The sequence below is a fragment of the Bos javanicus genome, chromosome X (assembly GCF_032452875.1).
Source record: "Bos javanicus breed banteng chromosome X, ARS-OSU_banteng_1.0, whole genome shotgun sequence".
Lineage (NCBI taxonomy): Eukaryota > Metazoa > Chordata > Mammalia > Artiodactyla > Bovidae > Bos > Bos javanicus.
The window spans coordinates 20,122,926-20,141,516 of record NC_083897.1 but is presented as its reverse complement, the minus strand read 5'-3'; the positions used below and the strand labels follow the sequence as shown (position 1 = coordinate 20,141,516).

The following is an 18,591-nucleotide window of genomic DNA, read 5'->3' as shown; positions in this document are numbered from 1 at the left end:
CTTAATTCCTTACTTATGATAATAGCAGAAGTTTGGTCCCTAATACTTGTATAATAGAATTAGACAGACATAGGCTTGAAACAGAGACATCAAGGACAATGGCAGATATACTTACCCCAACCAACCAGACAAAATTTAAGGATATAATTGGGAATGTATATGTTGAAGACTTTGACTAGAGCAAAATACATGTGGACTGCCTCCAGGCCCATTCAAGTCAAAGACACGAGCAGAAATAATGAAGTGCCACAGCAGCTGTGATACAAAGGCCCGCTTTCTGAAATGATGATGATCAGGAATTGACTAGAAATACCGGGTTTAGCATCAGTAGTGCTGTGTACAAGTTGATCAGGATTTTAGAAGGATGATCTTTTAGAAGTTTGCTAAAGGAAAAGGCGCAATGTGAGGCAGGGTCTCTGCTTTTGATCAAGCATGGCCATGCTTTCTATGTATAATAATTAAAAGAATGAAAGAACTGCCTATTAAAATTTAATTATTCATATTATCTTATATGTACTAAATTTTTGAGTCCCCCACCATCTTTCCAGGTAGAATCAAAATATTCCAAATAAGGTGACCTTTAGTAATAGAAATAATAACAGCTTCTCTCAGCTAAGCAGTCCCCTTCTTTGAAGAAAAGGAAGGAAAGACTTCCTTGTATACTACAATTCCACCATCACTCCTTCTACTGACTCAAGACTAAATCTACACATGACCAAGTAGCAAGATGACTATAGGAACCATTTCACATAGTTACTTGGGTATTTCAAAAATCCAGACACTTGACTTCATGAAATTTTTCAAGAATTTTCAATTTTCACTTGAAAAGAATTTTCAAGTCTTTTGCCTATTTTTAATGTATTGTCTTTCTTTTGCTTTTTGCTTTGTAGTTTTTAATATATTCTGCATACAAGTCCTTTGTCAGATATATATATAGTGAATATCTTCTCTTAATCTGTGGCTTGTATTTTCACTATTTTCATGGTATCTTTTGATTTAAAAAAGCTCTTAATTTTAATGGAGTCCAACTGATTAACTTTTTCTTTACTACTTAGTGTTTTTGTACCCTGTTGGAGAAATCTTTTCCTATCTCAAACCTACTGTTGTTTTAAAAATTCAATTACAATCTTTTTTTCAGAGGAGCCTTGATTTTTTTTTAACCTGGCCACTTCATAATCTAAAGGATGTGACCTCTGCCTATTGTGATGAATAAGAACATTTCTGTTACATTAACATGAAATTAACAAGGATACAATGCCAAGAGCATCCATCAAACCAAATTAAACTTAGAGTAAAACTCTACCAACTTACTGAAAAGCTAGGTATGTCACTATTGCAGGTCCCAGGAAAATGGAGGAAATTCCACATCCAATGTACGTTATAATCACTAATATCTGTTCATTCACTGCATCCACTGCAGACCTGGATAAATCCTAGGGAATGCAATGTGTTGTATTTTATACATTTGGCTAGGCAAGTTTATGGTAAAAAGTTTCCAGTGCCCACTAACAGTAGCTTCCCAGGATGTACAGCATCTCTGTTAAAGCTCTTATAAAACCAGAGTATGTAGATGGATATACAGTAAGACTGTATGTTGTTCATTGATTATGCCTAGTGCAACTTACTGTGCATGGGGCATGGAGAGCCATCAACAGCACTGGAAGAACATTTAGTCCTTGGTTTTATTGTCATTAACATGTTCCACACTTCAAATATAACCAAACTAATAGATGTGAATTTGAGATACACTGTGAATTATTATCTGAACTGAGCGTTCCAAAACATTGCACAGAACATCAAAAAAATGTTCCTTTCCCTTAGACCTTCAATAATTTTCATAAAATTAAAAGACAAAGTGGACCTTAGAGATCACATAAACCTGTAATTTCTTAACCTGAGAACTATAAAAGACTTGAAATGGTGTGCAAATTACTTGAATATATTTGAATATATTTGAAATTCAAATTATTTGAATATATTCTGGGAAGACGGTCCATACTTTTCATCAGATGGCAATGGAGCTTCGTGACTCCTAAAAGGTTAACAAATGCTGGTCTACTCTGGTAGTTCTCAACTGGACACAGTTTTACCCCTCCCCTGGGTCATGTGGCAATGTCTGGAGACATTTTTGGTTGTCTCACCTGAAGAAGGTGCTACTGGCATCTAGTGGGTAGAGACCAGGAATGCTGCTAAACAACCTTGAATGCACAAAACAGCACGCACGACAAAGAAATATACGGCCCAAAATAGCAATAGCGCTAAGGTTAAAACATCCTCATCCACTCCAATCTTTCACATTCCAGAAGACAAATTTAAGATCCAAACAAGTGAAACAACCTGACCAAGATCACATAGACAGCTAGTAACAGAGCTAGACTGTGAACCATGGGCTTTTGACTCATGCTGTAATGTTCTAACCAATTTGCAGGTGGGTAAACAAAATTCTTACAGTTCAATAAGTATCAATGGGTTTACCTCTTATTTGTTGAGTAGACATGGTTAAAAAAAAAAGAAAGAAAGAAAAAGAAAACTATAAAACAGACTCTTAGCCCTCAGGGAGTTTACCATTAGTAGAAGAAACAACTCATACACAACATATTCCTATACCAGTATATAATATATACAGTACAGTAACTTAGGAGAACTAAGAAAGCATTCAAGGGTGGGTAAAGAAGAAGGAAATGCATTTGAGCCATTTTGAAGGAAAACTCATCAAGTCCTGATGTTAGGGAAGACCAAAGGAAATGAAGGAGAGAAGGATTAACAATTACTCCCAAGGCTCTAAGCCTGGATATGCAAGTTGATCAGAAAACTCTTGCTTGGTTAACTATCGCAAGTATTAAAAATAAATATTTCTTTCTTACACTGCAATTTGGCAATAACTATTAAAATTTAATATTCTAATTGGAAGCAATTCTACTTCTATCAATTTATTCTATAGAAATACACCAGTATTCAGATCAGTTCAGTTGCTCAGTCATGTCCGACTCTTTGCGACCCTGTGAATTGCAGCATGCCAGGCCTCCCTGTCCATCACCAACTCCTGGAGTTCATTCAAACTCATGTCCATCGAGTCGGTGATGCTATCCAACCATCTCATCCTCTGTCATCCCCTTCTCTTCCTGCCCCCAATCCCTCCCAGCATCAGAGTCTTTTCCAATGAGTCAACTCTTCGCATGAGGTGGCCAAAGTATTGGAGTTTCAGCTTTAGCATCATTCCTTCCAAAGAACTCCCAGGACTGATCTCCTTTAGAATGGACTGGTTGGATCTCCTTGCAGTCCAAGGGACTCTCAAGAGTCTTCTCCAACACCACAGTTCAAAAGCATCAATTCTTCAGCACTCAGCTTTCTTCACAGTCCGACTCAGACATCCATACATGACCACTGGAAAAACCATAGCCTTGACTAGATGGACCTTTGTTGGCAAAGTAATGTCTCTGCTTTTGAATATGCTTGCTAGGTTGGTCATAACTTTCCTTCCAAGGAGTAAGCGTCTTTTAATTTCATGGCTGCAATCGCCATCTGCAGTGATTTTGGAGCCCAGAAAAATAAAGTCTGACACTGTTTCCACTGTTTCCCCATCTATTTCCCATGAAGTGATGGGGCCAGGTGCCATAATCTTAATTTTCTGAATGTTGAGCTTTAAGTCAACTTTTTCACTCTCCTCTTTCACTTTCATCAAGAGGCTTTTTAGTTCCTCTTCACTTTCTGCCATAAGGGTGGTGTCATCTAATGAATAAAAATGTGTACTATAGCATTATTCATAATGGAGAAAAACAGTAACAACTCAAATGCTTACTGTAGCAGATTGGTTAAATTCCACTGTGTTAAATTCACACAGTGGAATACCATAAAAATATTTTTTAAAAATTTAAGTAGATAGACATATATTTGCCTGAAAGGTGTCCAATATATATTGTTAAGTGAAAAGCAAGTGGTAAAACCAGTATGTATAATTTGATCCCATTTTTAAAAAACCAAAAGATATATTAATATATGTATATAGGAAAAGAATCTGAAAGAACATATATAAAGGTGTTAATGTGATTTCTTTGGAGGGGGGTTATAGGGACCTTTTCTGTAAAGTTTGAATTTTGAGAAATTGGCATTAATTTTACAAGAAAAAAAATAAACATTCATTTCAACTTGCTCTACTTTGAATGAACAAGGTGGGCGGCTTTCTTCCACTTGCATGCCACTTTTCCATAACTTAATTCATACATGTATATTCCTAGTCTGTAATCTAATAAAAGTTGTCAAAACTCTATTAAAGAGTGATTAAGAGGCAACCAGGCTTCCCTGGTGGCTCTGACAGTAAGGAATCCGCCTGCAATGCAGGAGACCTGGCTTTGATCCCTGGTTTGGGAAGATCCCCTGGAGAAGAGAATGGCTACCCACTCTGGTATCGTTGCCTGGAGAATTCCGTGGACAGAGGAGCTTGGTGGGCTACAGTCCATAGGGTTTCAAAGAATCCAACATGACTGAGCGACTAACACTTCACACACTGAGACAACTCACCATTAAGACTCCAAAATGGGTAAGGTGATCACATTGACAGTTTGTGTAACTTACATTTGTTTCCTTCACGTTACAGTCTGATGAGTTCCATCCACCTTGCCTATCTGCAAGTGACAGAAGGGAATTTCAAAGCAATTTTTCTTTTCTCAGAAATGTTTAACTTTTCATTATATGTACCTTTCCAACGTGTGCTATGATTAGTATTGTTTGTTAAGACAGCAGGATAGCAGTATAATTGAGCCTGAAATTAAATTAATCCTAATAGGCAGAACTGACTTGTGGAGGACTTCATAAATGGCATAACTTCTTTGGTCCTCACTTTTCCTGTTCTTCTACAGATTAGGACAGACTTTAACGATGAACAACAGTCCTGCCACTATGTTGGAGTGACAGTAAGGACTGTTTTTTTTAAGTAGCACAAAGAGGAAACAGATCTAGAACTTTTTGAAGTGTTTGAGCTATGGAATACAGATGACATGTGGGGTTCCTCAGTGGGACTGGAATAAACATTTGAAACAACCAGCTCAATCTAGAATTCAAATGGTCTCAAGTGTTTTGCATTCAAGTCAAATTATGGTCTAGAACTCCTTCAGATCAGTCATTCAGTCGTGTCCGACTCTTTGCGACCCCATGAATCACAGCATGCCAGGCCTCCCTGTCCATCACCAACTCCCGGAGTTCACCCAGACTCGGAACTCCTTAGGGCCAATTAAAGCCCCTGGTCTACTTGATACCTGCCTAGTTTCTCACTCCTGAGCACACTCAGGCTTCTAGAACTAAGCCACATACCTTGAGAACTTGTAGATCTTGGGTACTAGATGACATTTAGAGTTAAACCTCTAGAGTAGTACTAGAGCAGAGGGGTTCTCCTAGGGCAGCCAGCTAAGTGTGGTTAAAATTTGTCCATCCAGGATAACACTAAGAGATTCCAGAAGTTCTAGATACATTGACAGGGGGTGGGGGCAAAATATGACCTGGAACAAGCCCATTAATGGATATTAATGAACACACAGATCAGCTTATTGAGGCTGTGGGGGACAAAGCTTATCATTTTACAGAAATCTTACCGTGAACGACTTGAAGGGGACCAGGAAAGGACAGTGATATCTCTGTTGTAAGAAAGTAGTATTATCTTCCCCCACCCCAGAATTTCAAGGATACTAAAAAAGGAAACATCCCAGACAGAGTTTCTACAGGTGGAAGGACTGCTCCCAGAGACACTCCTGGCATTCCAGGAGCAATTGCTTCTGTGCAGGAATTTTCTGAGGTTGGGCTACATCCTTACAGATTCCAATGGCAATGGCAAGCTTAAGAGGAACCCATTCAGCAATCCCTTTCCATCACCCCTTCTCTCTCTTTTTTAAAATTTTTATCAGAGTATAGTTGATTCACAATCCGTTAGTTTCAGATGTGCAGCAAAGTGAATCAGACATACATATACACATATCCACTCTTTTTTAGATTCTTTCCCCATATAGGCCATTACAGAGTATTGAGTAGAATTCCCTGCGCTATACAGTAGGTCCTTATTAGTTAACTATTTTATATATAGTAGTGTGTATATCAGAGAAGGCGATGGCACCCCACTCCAGTACTCTTGCCTGGAAAATCCCATGGACGGAGGAGCCTGATGGGCTGCAGTCCATGGGGTCGCAAAGAGTCAGACACGACTGGGCGACTTCACTTTCACTTTTCACTTTCCTGCATTGGAGAAGGAAATGGCAACCCACTCCAGTGTTCTTGCCTGGAGAATCCCAGTGACGGGGGAGCCTGGTGGGCTGCCGTCTATGGGGCCGCACAGAGTCGGACACGACTGAAGCGACTTAGCAGCAGCCGCAGTGTGTATATGCCAATCCCAAACTCCCAATGTATCCAGCTTACCCCCTGGTAACCATAAGTTTGTTTTCTACATCTGGGACTCTATTTCTGTTTTGTAGGTAAGTTCATTTATAGCCTTTTTTTTTAGATTTCACATATGAGTGATACCATGTGATATTTCTTTCTCTGTCTGACTTCACACATTTAGAGCTTCTCTAAGTCCATCTATGTCGCTGCAAATGGCATTATTTCCATGACTCCTTCTCTTACGGTCTCCAAAGAGTCATACTCAATCAAGTAGGGAGGGTCCTTAGAGACCAACCAGAATGTCTTATCCCCTCCATGAAAAGATAAAAAGACTGAAGCACCTAGAGAGTAAACGGACCACTCAAGGTCACACAGTCAATATAGAAGAGAAGAGGGAAAACAAAGGAGACAGTAGGCCTGGCAGATCTCATGGGAAAGCTCAGATAAAGAGCCAGATCTTCACTCCTCAGCTTTCTTCAAACAGCTCAAGGCTGCTCTGTACTGCTGTCTTCCAACTTTCTTTCTTCCAGTTTGCTGAGTTATGTGCTTTCTTTCTAATCTCCCAAATAAGTCTTTTTTCAAAAAGAAAGTTTTAAAAATGAAACCCCCATGCCCTAATTAGATATGAAGCATATTCATATCTTGGTCATTCGGAGTTCCCTGTAGGGTCTGTTAAGACAGTGGCTTCAGTACAGCTTGCTCCCACGTAACGCCCAAATAGCAACAGGGTCAGGGACAAAGTCTCATTGAGAGTGAAAGCCAAAGCTTGCTATGAAAATTACTGTTATTCCCAAAGTCCCAAAAGGCACAGCGAACTTGATCATAATTCTAGAAAAAAGAAAAATCAGAGGCAAATAGCTTTCCTTGCGACTGTCACCAAATAATGACAACTACACACAAGTCTTTTCTTCTTCATGTTTTCTTAAAGAGTAGACACACACACACACCATTTGTAAGCTGGTTTTAAAATAAACTCCAAGTATCTTGGGGTTTACAAGTGAGTAACAAAACAATATGTTACTGCTTCATAGTGATCTGGTATATATCCTTTAATATCTTTGGTAAATGGAGAATTTGCCAAGTCTTCCTGGTACAAGGCCCAGGAGAAGGATTGGAGTGGCTCTGATGTGCAGTAGGTGCTACTTGTGAAATTCTGGAATTTGGGGCTCATAGCTGAGATCAAGCCTTATGGATACAATATTCAGATGCCTCAGGCTTCCTTGGTGACTCAGGGGTAAAGAATATGCCTGCCAGTGTGACACGGGTTTGATCCCTGATCCAGAAAGATTCCACATGCAGTGGCGCAACTAAGCCAATGAGCCACAACTACTGAGCCTACGCTCTAGAGTCCAAGAGCCAAAACCAAGCCACTGCAATGAGAAGCCCAAGCACCGACTAGATAGTGGCCCCCACTCACCACAGCTAAAGAAAAGCCCACACCACAACAAAGACCCAGCAGAGCCAAAAATAAAATAAATAAATTTAAAAATAAAAAAAGATTAATCCACCTCCTCATCAGGTCTAGTGAGCATTCCTGAAGCCTCACCAGCTCCTGCAATCTCCAAGGAGCTGGATGGCAATTAGAAATTGGTTACTGGGGATGCCTGGAGAGCTGTGGCCCCAGCCAGAATTAAGAGATCTTAACCGTTAGATATATTTCATTTGGTATCTTTTAAAAAGAACTCCTTCTCCCACTCTTCCTTTTTTCCTTCTAGAGTTAAGACCTGTGAAAAATATGCTGTACCATATGGTCTTTTAGATTGGCAATGAAGGAAGCTATTAAGACTCCACACTGGACATAGATTAACATCAAAGAACGGAGTAGTAGTTCATTCTTATATCATGGCTAAATTTGAGCATTTAGTAATATATACCTTATGTTATGCCATATGACTATGGTTTTAATTCTTTGGTGATAATTAATACATATTTTAATGCTCTTCATGGAAATTCAAAGGATAAAAATGTTTCACTATGTTGAATTAACTTGTTTGACTTTCTCAAAAATAAATGGAATTAAATATCATTTAGAGTGATGGGAAAACCAAAAGATCCACTTGCCCCCAGTCACTCCCCTGCCAATCTGCCACAGCACTGGAAACCTGCTGCTACTTATCCCTTTGGACTAAGGCGTTATTTCTAAAGTCCCCAATTACAATACACCTCTGCTACCTGGAAGGGAACAATCTTCATTATATCTTGGAATCACATCTGTTAAGTAGCCAATTATTTTTAACAGTAGAATCAGGGAGGGGTTCTGAGGCCTTATATTTTGAGATGAAAATGGATATGTTACCCGGTTTCTTTGAACATGCTGCAGAGTAATAACCACTGGGTCTGCCAAGTTTTGAATGGATATATCAGAAATGCTGGCACTCACGACATATGTGGTTAATGCTTTTGTGATGTTTTTGGTCTGCAGATGAAACATACAAGGAAGAGTTCAGGTCCTGCCTTTCTAATTTCTGGCATGTTAATCATCAGTCTAGAATTCTGAAGTACTGCATGCATTAGGTACAGACATGTGGAAAATAAAATCACAAGCTAAGAGGGAAGTTTCAGAAATAATTTAGTTCATCTCCTGTCTTCACATCAGGTCTAAATTATACACAGCTGGACCAATTTCCAGCCATATACCCAAATATCTATCCTATAAGCACTGGTTTTGCACCTGGAACAAAGTTCAGCTATTGCCTGCTAGTGCCTTCCAGACTCTGACATGACGCTGCTGCTGCTGCTGCTGCTGCTGCTGCTAAGTCGCTTCAGTCATGTCTGACTCTGTGTGACCCCATAGATGGCAGCCCACCAGGCTCCCCCGTCCCTGGGATTCTCCAGGCAAGAACACTGGAGTGGGTTGACCTGACGCAGTTTATCCCAACTCTAACCCTCACCCATCCTTACTTTCTTTGAGAGAGCCTCTCATTGGTGCTTTTGAACTGTGGTGTTGGAGAAGACTCTTGAGAGTCCCTTGGACTGCAAGGAGATCCAACCAGTCCATTCTAAAGGAGATCAGTCCTGGGTGTTCTTTGGAAGGACTGATGCTAAAGCTGAAACTCCAATACTTTGGCCACCTCATGTGAAGAGTTGACTCATCGGAAAAGACTCTGATGCTGGGAGGGATTGAGGGCAGGAGGAGAAGGGGACGACAGAGAATAAGATGGCTGGATGGCATCACCGACTCGATGGACATGAGTTTGAATGAACTCCGGGAGTTAGTGATGGACAGGGAGGCCTGGCATGCTGCAATTCATGGGGTCGCAAAGAGTCGAACATGACTGAGCGACTGAACTGAACTGAACTCCTTATAAGGAAAATCAACTCATCATGGGTTAGTTACAACCTCTTTCTGTTGCATCCTCATTGGCAATGGAAGCTGGTTGATTATCATCCAGCTTGAAACAGTGTCCTCCCAGGACACCGTGACCTCTTAAACATAGGCACTGTGTGTCCTGGTGTCCCCTGCATGGCCTAGCACACAACAGGGGTTTTATCTTGTACCTACAGTGAGCCAGTTACTTTGTTAAGGGTGTTTCACATGCATTGTCTTCAGTTCTCACTGGAACAATGTAGGCATTTTTCAGGTATACTGGGGCTTGGGAAGGCTCAAAAGCTTGGACAAAGTCACACAGTTGGTGAATGATAGAGCAGGGATGCGTCATAAACATTGGTCTAAAGGAAATGCAGCCAGTGAGATGCAGAGCTTGCTAATGCAGAGCCATTGAGATGGGCCTTGGCCCGTGTGCCACAGGCCAAGGTTCTAGGCAGCCAGGCAGCTGGGAAGGAGCTGCTTCTGGGGCTCACCTGAAGAGATGAGAGGTGAGGCAGGTACAGGACAGGATAGAGAGGAAGCAGAGCCTCTGAGGACTCATCAAGAAAACCTAGAAGTGGGGTGCCCTGATGATGTCTCATGAAGAACCTGCTGGGCCACTTTTAGAAGATGCCAAGCCCTCAAATTTCTTCAAATTTTCCAAAATCACTGCAGATGGTGACTGCAGCCATGAAATTAAAGACGCTTGCTCCTTGGAAGAAAAAGCCATGACAAACCTCAACAGTGTATAAAGGTCCATGTAGTCAAAGCTATGGTTTTTCCTGTAGTCATGTATGGATGTGAAAGTTGGACCATAAAGAAGGCTGAACACTGAAGAACTGATGCTTTTGAACTGTGGTGCTGGAGAAGACTCTTGAGAGTCCCTTGGACTGCAAGGAGATCCAACCAGTCAATCCCAAAGGAAATCAACCCTGAATATTCATTGGAAGGACTGATGCTGAAACTGAAGCTTCAATACTTTGGCCACCTGATGTGAAGACCTGATTCATTAGAAAAGACCCTGATCCTGGGAAAGATTGAGGGCAGGAGGAGAAGGGGATGACAGAGGATGAGATAGTTGGATGGCATCACTGACTTAATGGACATGAGTTTGAGCAAGCTTCGGGGGATGGTGAAGGACAGGGAAGCTTGGTGTGCTGCAATCCATGGGATTGCAGAGTCAGACACGACTGAGAAACTGAACAACAAATCATTTCTGAGCCCTTAAGCCACTGAAAAGTGAGGAATTATGAACACAGCCTGGGGCTCCCTAAGGAAGCTACTCACTTTCTGTTCGTGACCAGCTCTGTTCAACCAAAGCCAGCCTGGTGGGTCAGTGCTTCCCCTCCCAGAGGAATCCCCCTGGGCAATTCTTATGTAGAGGAGGGTTTGCAGCAAGATCCAGAGGAAAGGGCCCTGGCCGATGGTCAAAAAAAAAAAAAAAAAAAAAAAGTCCTAGCCCAGGCCCTCTTGTTTCTTGAAAGTCCCTTCCCCTTTCTGGGACACTGGCAACATGAAGGAAGGTGGACCAAATACCTAACATCCCTCCCAACTTAGTCTAAGAGATGTGGTTTTCTGTAGTGAGAAGGCCAAAGGGGGAAACGCATAGTGACTTGGGACTGAATTAACCTACTTTCTGGCTTTCTTTCCTTGACCTACAAAGTGGCAGCCATTCAGGGAAAGGAACTAAACCCTTGCTGACTCTTCTGCCCTCTAGTTCTAGGCTCTGACTGGACCGATTTCCACTTCTGAAGCTTTACAGAAGCGGTTTCCTCTGCCTGAAACAGCCCTCCTCCTTCTCCTCACCCTTTTAAATCTTCTAGCTGGTACTCGACCTCCATCTCAGCTGACACCTCTCCTACAGAGGCCTTTCCTGAGCTCCCAGACAGCTGGGGTGCTGGGGCTCTGTGCTTCCGGAGCCCCTAGGCCATATTGAACTTGCCTTGGGCTCTGGCCCTCTCCGCAAGAGCCACCGCTAGTGGAAGGGTGGAAGAGGAGACACATGTTTTCCAAGAGTGGTGTCTTATTAACAATATGGGGCTTCCCTGGTGGCTCAGACAGTAAATATTCTGCCTGCAGTGCAGGAGACCCAGGTTTGATCCCTGGGTTGGGAAGATCCCCTGGAGAAGGAAATGGCAACCCACTCCAGTATTCTTGCCTGGAGGATTCCATGGACAGAGGAGACTGGTGGGCTACAATCCATGGGGTCTCAAAAAGTTGGACACAACTGAATGACTAACACTTTTACTTAAGGTAATATGTTGCAATGACAGTTAAGGTTTTGACCAAAAGATGTTAGAAGAAATAGTGTGAAAGCAGAGCTGTGAGACTTGGAACTTGGACGGGGGAGGGTTTGTGGTTAAACTGTGGCATTTCTTGTATGTGCTTACTCCCCCCAAATGAGTGGCTCAGGTCCCAGCCTCAGGTCACCCCTTTGCATGTGAGAACCCTCCCCCATACAGCACCACACAATACACATAGTAGGAATTTAATAAATATTTGCTAGTTGAATAAATAACTGGGTGAATAAATGAATACATTGTGTCACCTCCAGCAGGTCCCTTCTCCTCTCTGAGTCTCAATATCCTCATTGGTAAAATGAGGAGATGGGACACAATGAATTATAAGGACCCTTCCGGTTCTGAAATTGATGGTAGGTTACTTCTAATCCTTCTTCATCTGCCACTGTGACGTCTGAAGGCTAATATTGGCAAAGATCTTTAATCTTTTTCAGTAGAAGGTGTTAGTGAATAAAAATGACTTATTAGGTGTGAAATTTATGCTAAACAGGTTTATCTTTTATTTTACAAAACAAGCACACCTCTCTGAAGAAAAGAGAGAAGCTAAGACCAAAATAATGGCATCTAAGGTGACAGAAATTACAAGCTTGCCAAAAGGGTCTGAGTGCTATGAATCACATTCTTAATTTTTATTATAATTATTTGTTCATTAACTGGCTTGTCCTGGGTCCAGCTATTTTTCTCCATTAAAAATGCCTAATAAATATATAGCTGGTGAAAGCATGTTGAGTACCTAGCCCTATGATAGGTGCTATGAAAATAAAACACGTCTGAGCCATGACACATGCCACAACCTCCTTGGGAATACCAATCTAGAAACTATGCCGAAGTGTAACATAAGAATACAAGCACAGGGTAAGGAAGAGAACAGAGGTTCATGAACTTTAGGCACACTTCCTGGGTAGAATTTGAGCTAAGCCCATAGGAACAAATAGAATTTATACATAGAGGTGAGCAATTACAGAATTCCAGGAGAACAGCATCCTGGAGATATAGCTGGAGATAATGTTATAATGAACTGATATGCAGTATGTTTAAGCTGGCTCAATACAACCGCCTCCAAATAACTGTGGAAATTTAACCATTAGAAATTCATTTGTTTGGATAGTCTTTTTTAAAAATATGCACACCCAGGCACTAATGCATGAACCTCATAAATACTTGAACTTTGGAGTCAGATATCCTGGATTTGATTCCTAGCTATGCCACTTCCTAGCTGTGTGACTTTGGGCAAAATTACTTAACCTCTGTGTCTTAGTCTATTAGGGCTCCTATAACAAAGTCCAGATTACATGGCTTATAAACAACAGAAATTTATTTTTCACAGTTCTAGAGGCTGCAAGTCCAAGACCAAGGTGCCTACATGATTGGATTCTAGTGAAGGCTTGCTTTCTGGTTGACACCTTCTTGCTGTATTCTCACATGGTGGAATGGGTGAGAGAACTCTCTGAGGCTTCTTCCATAAGAGCACCAATCCCATTCATGAGGACCCCATCCTCATGACATAATCACCACCCAAAGGACTCACCGGGTGATACATCACCTTGGGGGTTAAGATTTCAACACAAGAATTTTGAGAGGATACAAATGTTCATATCAGAGCACTCTTTGAGTCTTGGAGTATAAATACTAACAATTAAGAGTGATCATCAGCAACATCATGCCATCTCTGATTGCTCTCTTTCCAGCGGCTAGATGGGACAGAGCAGGCTGAAGAAATGGGCTTTTCATTAGGCAGAGCCCCAAGATAATCAAATAGTAAAATCAATGCAAACACTTACATGGTGTTAATGTGTACAAGGCACTATTCTAAGCATTTTATATGTATTAAGTCCTTTAATCCTTCAACAGCCCAGTGAGGTACCACTATCCTCCTGTTTACATAGGAAGAAACAAAGGCACTGGGCATTGAAGAATTTGCCCACGAGTTCACGTGGGTGGACAGTGGCACAGCCAGCTTTAAATTCTGCATCCGGCCCCAGGGTCCCTGCTGTTAACCACATCCTACTTCCTCTCTGTTTAATAACAGGTGAGGACAGAAGCCCTTAGAGAAAGTTCTGTGGAGGCGGTGGGGAAGAGCAATGATGTCTGCATGCAAGTGTCCTGCTGGACACCACTCAGCTTCAAATAAATTGGCCTGAGAAATGTGCATGTTGGCTTTGAAGATACAGGGGAGATATGGGAGGGGAGCACAGATAAGCTGAAATGGCATTTCATCAGGAGAACTCGCTGTTCTTTTCTGGTTTTGAAACATCTTGAGGCCTCCGTTTGGTCACCAGATAATCCTTAAGGTCCCTTCCCAAGCTGAGAAGCTGTGAAAATGAAAAACTGAGGAACATCATTAAAGTAGACGTTGATTCATGCTGAGAGCCAGGGGTTGTGCTGGAAGATTTGCAGAATAAATCAGAGAGCATATTTGAGAATAAACAGCACATCATGAAAATAACAAGAGTTCATAATTACAGTGAGTCACCATATGTCAGTTCATGACAGTTACCAGAGGCAAGAACTTACCTTAAAGAGTGAAGTTTGGCCAAAAAAATTTAAACAAGATGGTGTGTAAGCTGCTAAGAGGAATTCTCTCCCTCAGTGACTTAGGTAAATATATGGAGGCCAAAACTCTCCCCAGAGGGACCTTGTCTAGGGAAATCTGTCAAGAAAAAACAGGAAATAAAAAACAGAGTCATCATCCATCAGCTTGAAGTCCTCCCCACTTTCTGCCCCAACCCCAGCCTTAGCCCTGGAGGATCACACAGAGGGCTGAAGGGTGAGAACTAGCTCCACCAGCTATGCAAATCTTTTACTGAGTGGACCAAAAAGCTCCTTAAGGTTTTTGAACAATGTTATTGAAAAACTTTTGTTGTGGCTGAACGAACATTTTGGCCAACTCAATACATGCACACACTCAGATTACAGGCCAAGATGTGACCCGGGGGAAACACAGACCCACAAACACACACACGCACATGCACACACACCACTTTTCCTTTCTTGACCTATCCTTATTTCTATCCCTTCGATCTGCTTCCACCTGGGTATTCGTAGAGGTGGAAGAGGGATGATAAATAAGGTGATTTGCCATAATTCTCAGGAATAAAGGCCCGTCTTCAAAAGCAGGCTACCTTCTCCCATACAGTTCTGAGAGAGGAAGAAAAAAAAAAAAACCAGAAAAAAAAAAAACCAACACAGTGACATTAGGCATTGTCTTACAGTTTATTGAGCAACACTTTTCTTAAAAAGTGGGGCAGGGAAGTGAGGCATTAGGCCTTAGGAATTAGAGGCTCACTATTAGAAGAGTTTGTTGATTTGATTGGTGCGTGTGAGTATATTAAGTCGCTTGTCCGAGCATATTGTCTGACTCTTCGCAACCCCAAGGACTATAGCCCGCTAGGCTCCTCTTTCCATGGGATTCTCCAGGCAAGAAGACTGGAGTGGGTTGCCATTCCCTTCTCCAGGGGATCTTCCCAACCCAGGGATTGAACCCAAGGTCTCTTATGTCTCCTGCATAGGCAGATAGGTTCCTTATTACTAGCGCCCCCTGGTAATAGTATTTGCTAAGTACAGGTATATTTTTGAGAGTGAAAGAGGGCTTTATCAATAATTACACTGGAACCACAGTTGCAAACCTGGGCTCTCCCAGGAAAAACAAGGGTATATGAGACACTTACATGCATCCTGTCATTGAACCCCCTCTATTGACTCTGAAAGATATGTAGTATTATATCAGGAAATGAAGGCTCAGAAAGGTTAAGTGACTTGTCTAGGGTCACACAGCTGGGATGTAGCTGAACAAACATAAATGTAATCTGCACCCACATTTTCCCCATTATCCATTTTGCTTTTCAAGGAACTATTATCTTGCTGGGTATATCACGGGGAGATGAAAGTTTGTAATATTTCTGAAAATGAATTGTGAGCCCAAAAGCCATATGGCTCTTCTCCTGGCACAAATGAATTTTGCTACAGCAATCAAGTACTATGAAGAGGTGATGATTTAGCTTCAACATGCGAGCGATTTTGGTACCAAGAAGTTCATTGGGGTTGCTTGGCTTTTTTCTTGACCAGGGTCTTTAATAGAAAACCCTATATGTAAACAAAATGCAGTGGGAAGACATTTACTTCCAGTATGGTTGAGTAGCTCCAGATGGACTCACCTTCCTACATATAACAACTATACAGAATACAATGACTTGAAGACACTGGAAAATGAACAAAACCAGGCAGGTTCTGGAGAAGAGTAGACACTTGGGAAAAAGTGGCATCACAAGATGAATTAGCTGTTTTTACAGCTGTTAGCCAGATGGCAGCCTGAAACAAACACTGTGAAGGACACTCAAAATTCTGATAGAAAACCTTCAGTCTTTGTGGCATGAAGAACCAGAAAACAAAGGTCAAAGTAACTACAGCCATCTCCCCTTGGGAGGTCAAGAAGAGATCTTGGAAAGGAGAGAGCTAGTGATGGGGAGCCAAAATTCTGAGTGTAAACTGAGCCTGACCTCGGAACCACATACATATAGGACAGACTTCAACTAAGGATAAAGGAATTTAACCCACATTTGAGCTGCCATCCAAGAGATGGAATCTAGTTTGACTCCAACCATGTTAATTGTCTGGTATAACAAAAATAAATACTTTTCAGAGAAGTACAGAAAAATCCAGAGTTTCCAAAATATACCATTCACAAAAGCCAGGACATAATTCAAAGTTACCCTATATGTTAAGAGAAAATGAAAATGACCCATTTTCAAGTAAAGACAATCAATGGAAATCAATCTTGAGATTACTCAGATGTTAGAATTAGCAGACAAAGATTTTAAAGTAGTTAGTATAATTATGCTCAAGTGTTTAAACATAATTTTTGAAATTATGCTAAAAGAGTAAATAACAGAGAAACAGAAGCAAAAAAGAACAAAATGGATATTTTAGAACTAAAAATACAATATTGAAATTTTTAAAAATTGCACTCAGTGGACTCAGTAGTAACATGAAGATGACAGAAGTCAGTGAACTTGAAGAGAAATAAATAGAAATTATACTGCTGCTGCTGCTGCTAAGTCGCTTCAGTCGTGTCCGACTCTGTGCGACCCCATAGACGGCAGCCCACCAGGCTCCCCGTCCCTGGGATTCTCCAGGCAAGAACACTGGAGTGGGTTGCCATTTCCTTCTCCAATGCATGAAAGTGAAAAGTGAAAGTGAAGTCGCTCAGTCGCATCCGACTCTTAGCGACCCCATGGACTGCAGCCCACCAGGCTCCTCTGTCCATGGGGTTTTCCAGGCAAGAGTACTAGAGTGGGGTGCCATTGCCTTCATACTATCAGAAGACTAAATAGTAAAATGATTACAAACATGAATACAGTCTCAGGGACCTGTGGGGCAGCATCAAAAAATCTTACATCCATGAAATCAGAATCCCTAAAGGGGAGGAGAGAGAGAATGGTGAAAAACCAATATTTAGAAAAATAATGGAGGCAATCTCCCCAAATTTGGTGAAAGACATAAATTTACAGATTCAAGAAATTCAGCAAACTTCAAATGGGAAAAATATAAAGAAAAATATGCCTAGGCACATAATAGTCAAACTGCAAAAAAAAAAAAAAAAAGAGAGAGAGAGAGAGAAAATATTGAAAGCAAAGAGAGAAAAATGACATATTACACATCACAAATAGAGAAACAAAATTCAAATGATTACTGATTTCTGATCAGAGAACATAGAGGCCAGAATAGAATGGAACAACATCTAAAATGCTGTCAATTCAGAATTCCATAGTAAGCAAAAATACCCTTCAAGAATAAAGGCCAAAAAAACCAAGACATTTTCAGATAAATGAGAGCCAGGAAAATTCATTATCATTAGACCATATACTACAAGAAGTGCTAAGTGAATTTCTTCAAATTGAAGGGAAATGTCACCAGACCTTCAGGAAGAAATGAAGAATATTGAAAATGATAAACATCTCGATAAGCATAGGGCTTCCCTGGTGACTCAGATGATAAAGAGTTTGCCTGCAGTGCAGGAGACCCGAGTTCGAGCACTGAGTCAGGAAGATCTGCTGGAGAAGGGAATGGCAACCCACTCCAATATTCTTGCCTGCAGAATCCCGTGAACAGAGGAGACTGGTGGTTTCATGGGGTCACAGAGTCAGACACAACTGAGCAACTAAAACTTTCACACTTTCCCTGGTGACTCAGACAGTAAAGAATCTGCCTGCAATGCAGGTTCAATCCTTGAGTCAGGAAGATCTCTAGGAGAAGGGAATGGCTACCCACTCCAGTATTCTTGCCTGGAGAATCCCATGGACAGAGGAGCCTGGTGGGCTATAGTCCATAGGGTCACAAAGAGTCGGACACAACTGAAGTGACTGAGCTTGCAAACATAAAAGGCTACATTTACTCTCAACTTCATAAGACCCTTTAAAGCAATGATTATAACACTGTCTAGTGGTGTTTCTGATCTTGTTACTAATAACACATATGACAACTGTAACATAAAAGACAGAGGGTATAGGGACTTCCTTGGCAGTCCAGTGGTTAAAACTCTGTGTGTCTGCTGCAGAGGGTGCAGGTTTGATCCCTGGTCAGGGAACTAAGAGCCTGCATGCCATGCAGCCAAAAAGAAAAAAA

At 41.3% G+C, this 18,591-nt stretch overlaps 1 protein-coding gene across 1 annotated transcript in view; it reads right to left on the bottom strand.

Annotated features, from left to right (window-relative positions):
• ADGRG4 (adhesion G protein-coupled receptor G4) overlaps nt 1-18,591 on the bottom strand; it is a 63,925-nt gene that overhangs the window by 20,263 nt on the left and 25,071 nt on the right. Inside the window, 8 exon segments of the mRNA XM_061408495.1 lie at nt 118-232; nt 235-383; nt 1,312-1,433; nt 4,519-4,622; nt 7,146-7,191; nt 8,660-8,779; nt 14,485-14,514; nt 14,516-14,620. Of these exon segments, the coding sequence (XP_061264479.1) occupies nt 118-232; nt 235-383; nt 1,312-1,433; nt 4,519-4,622; nt 7,146-7,191; nt 8,660-8,779; nt 14,485-14,514; nt 14,516-14,620 (791 nt within the window).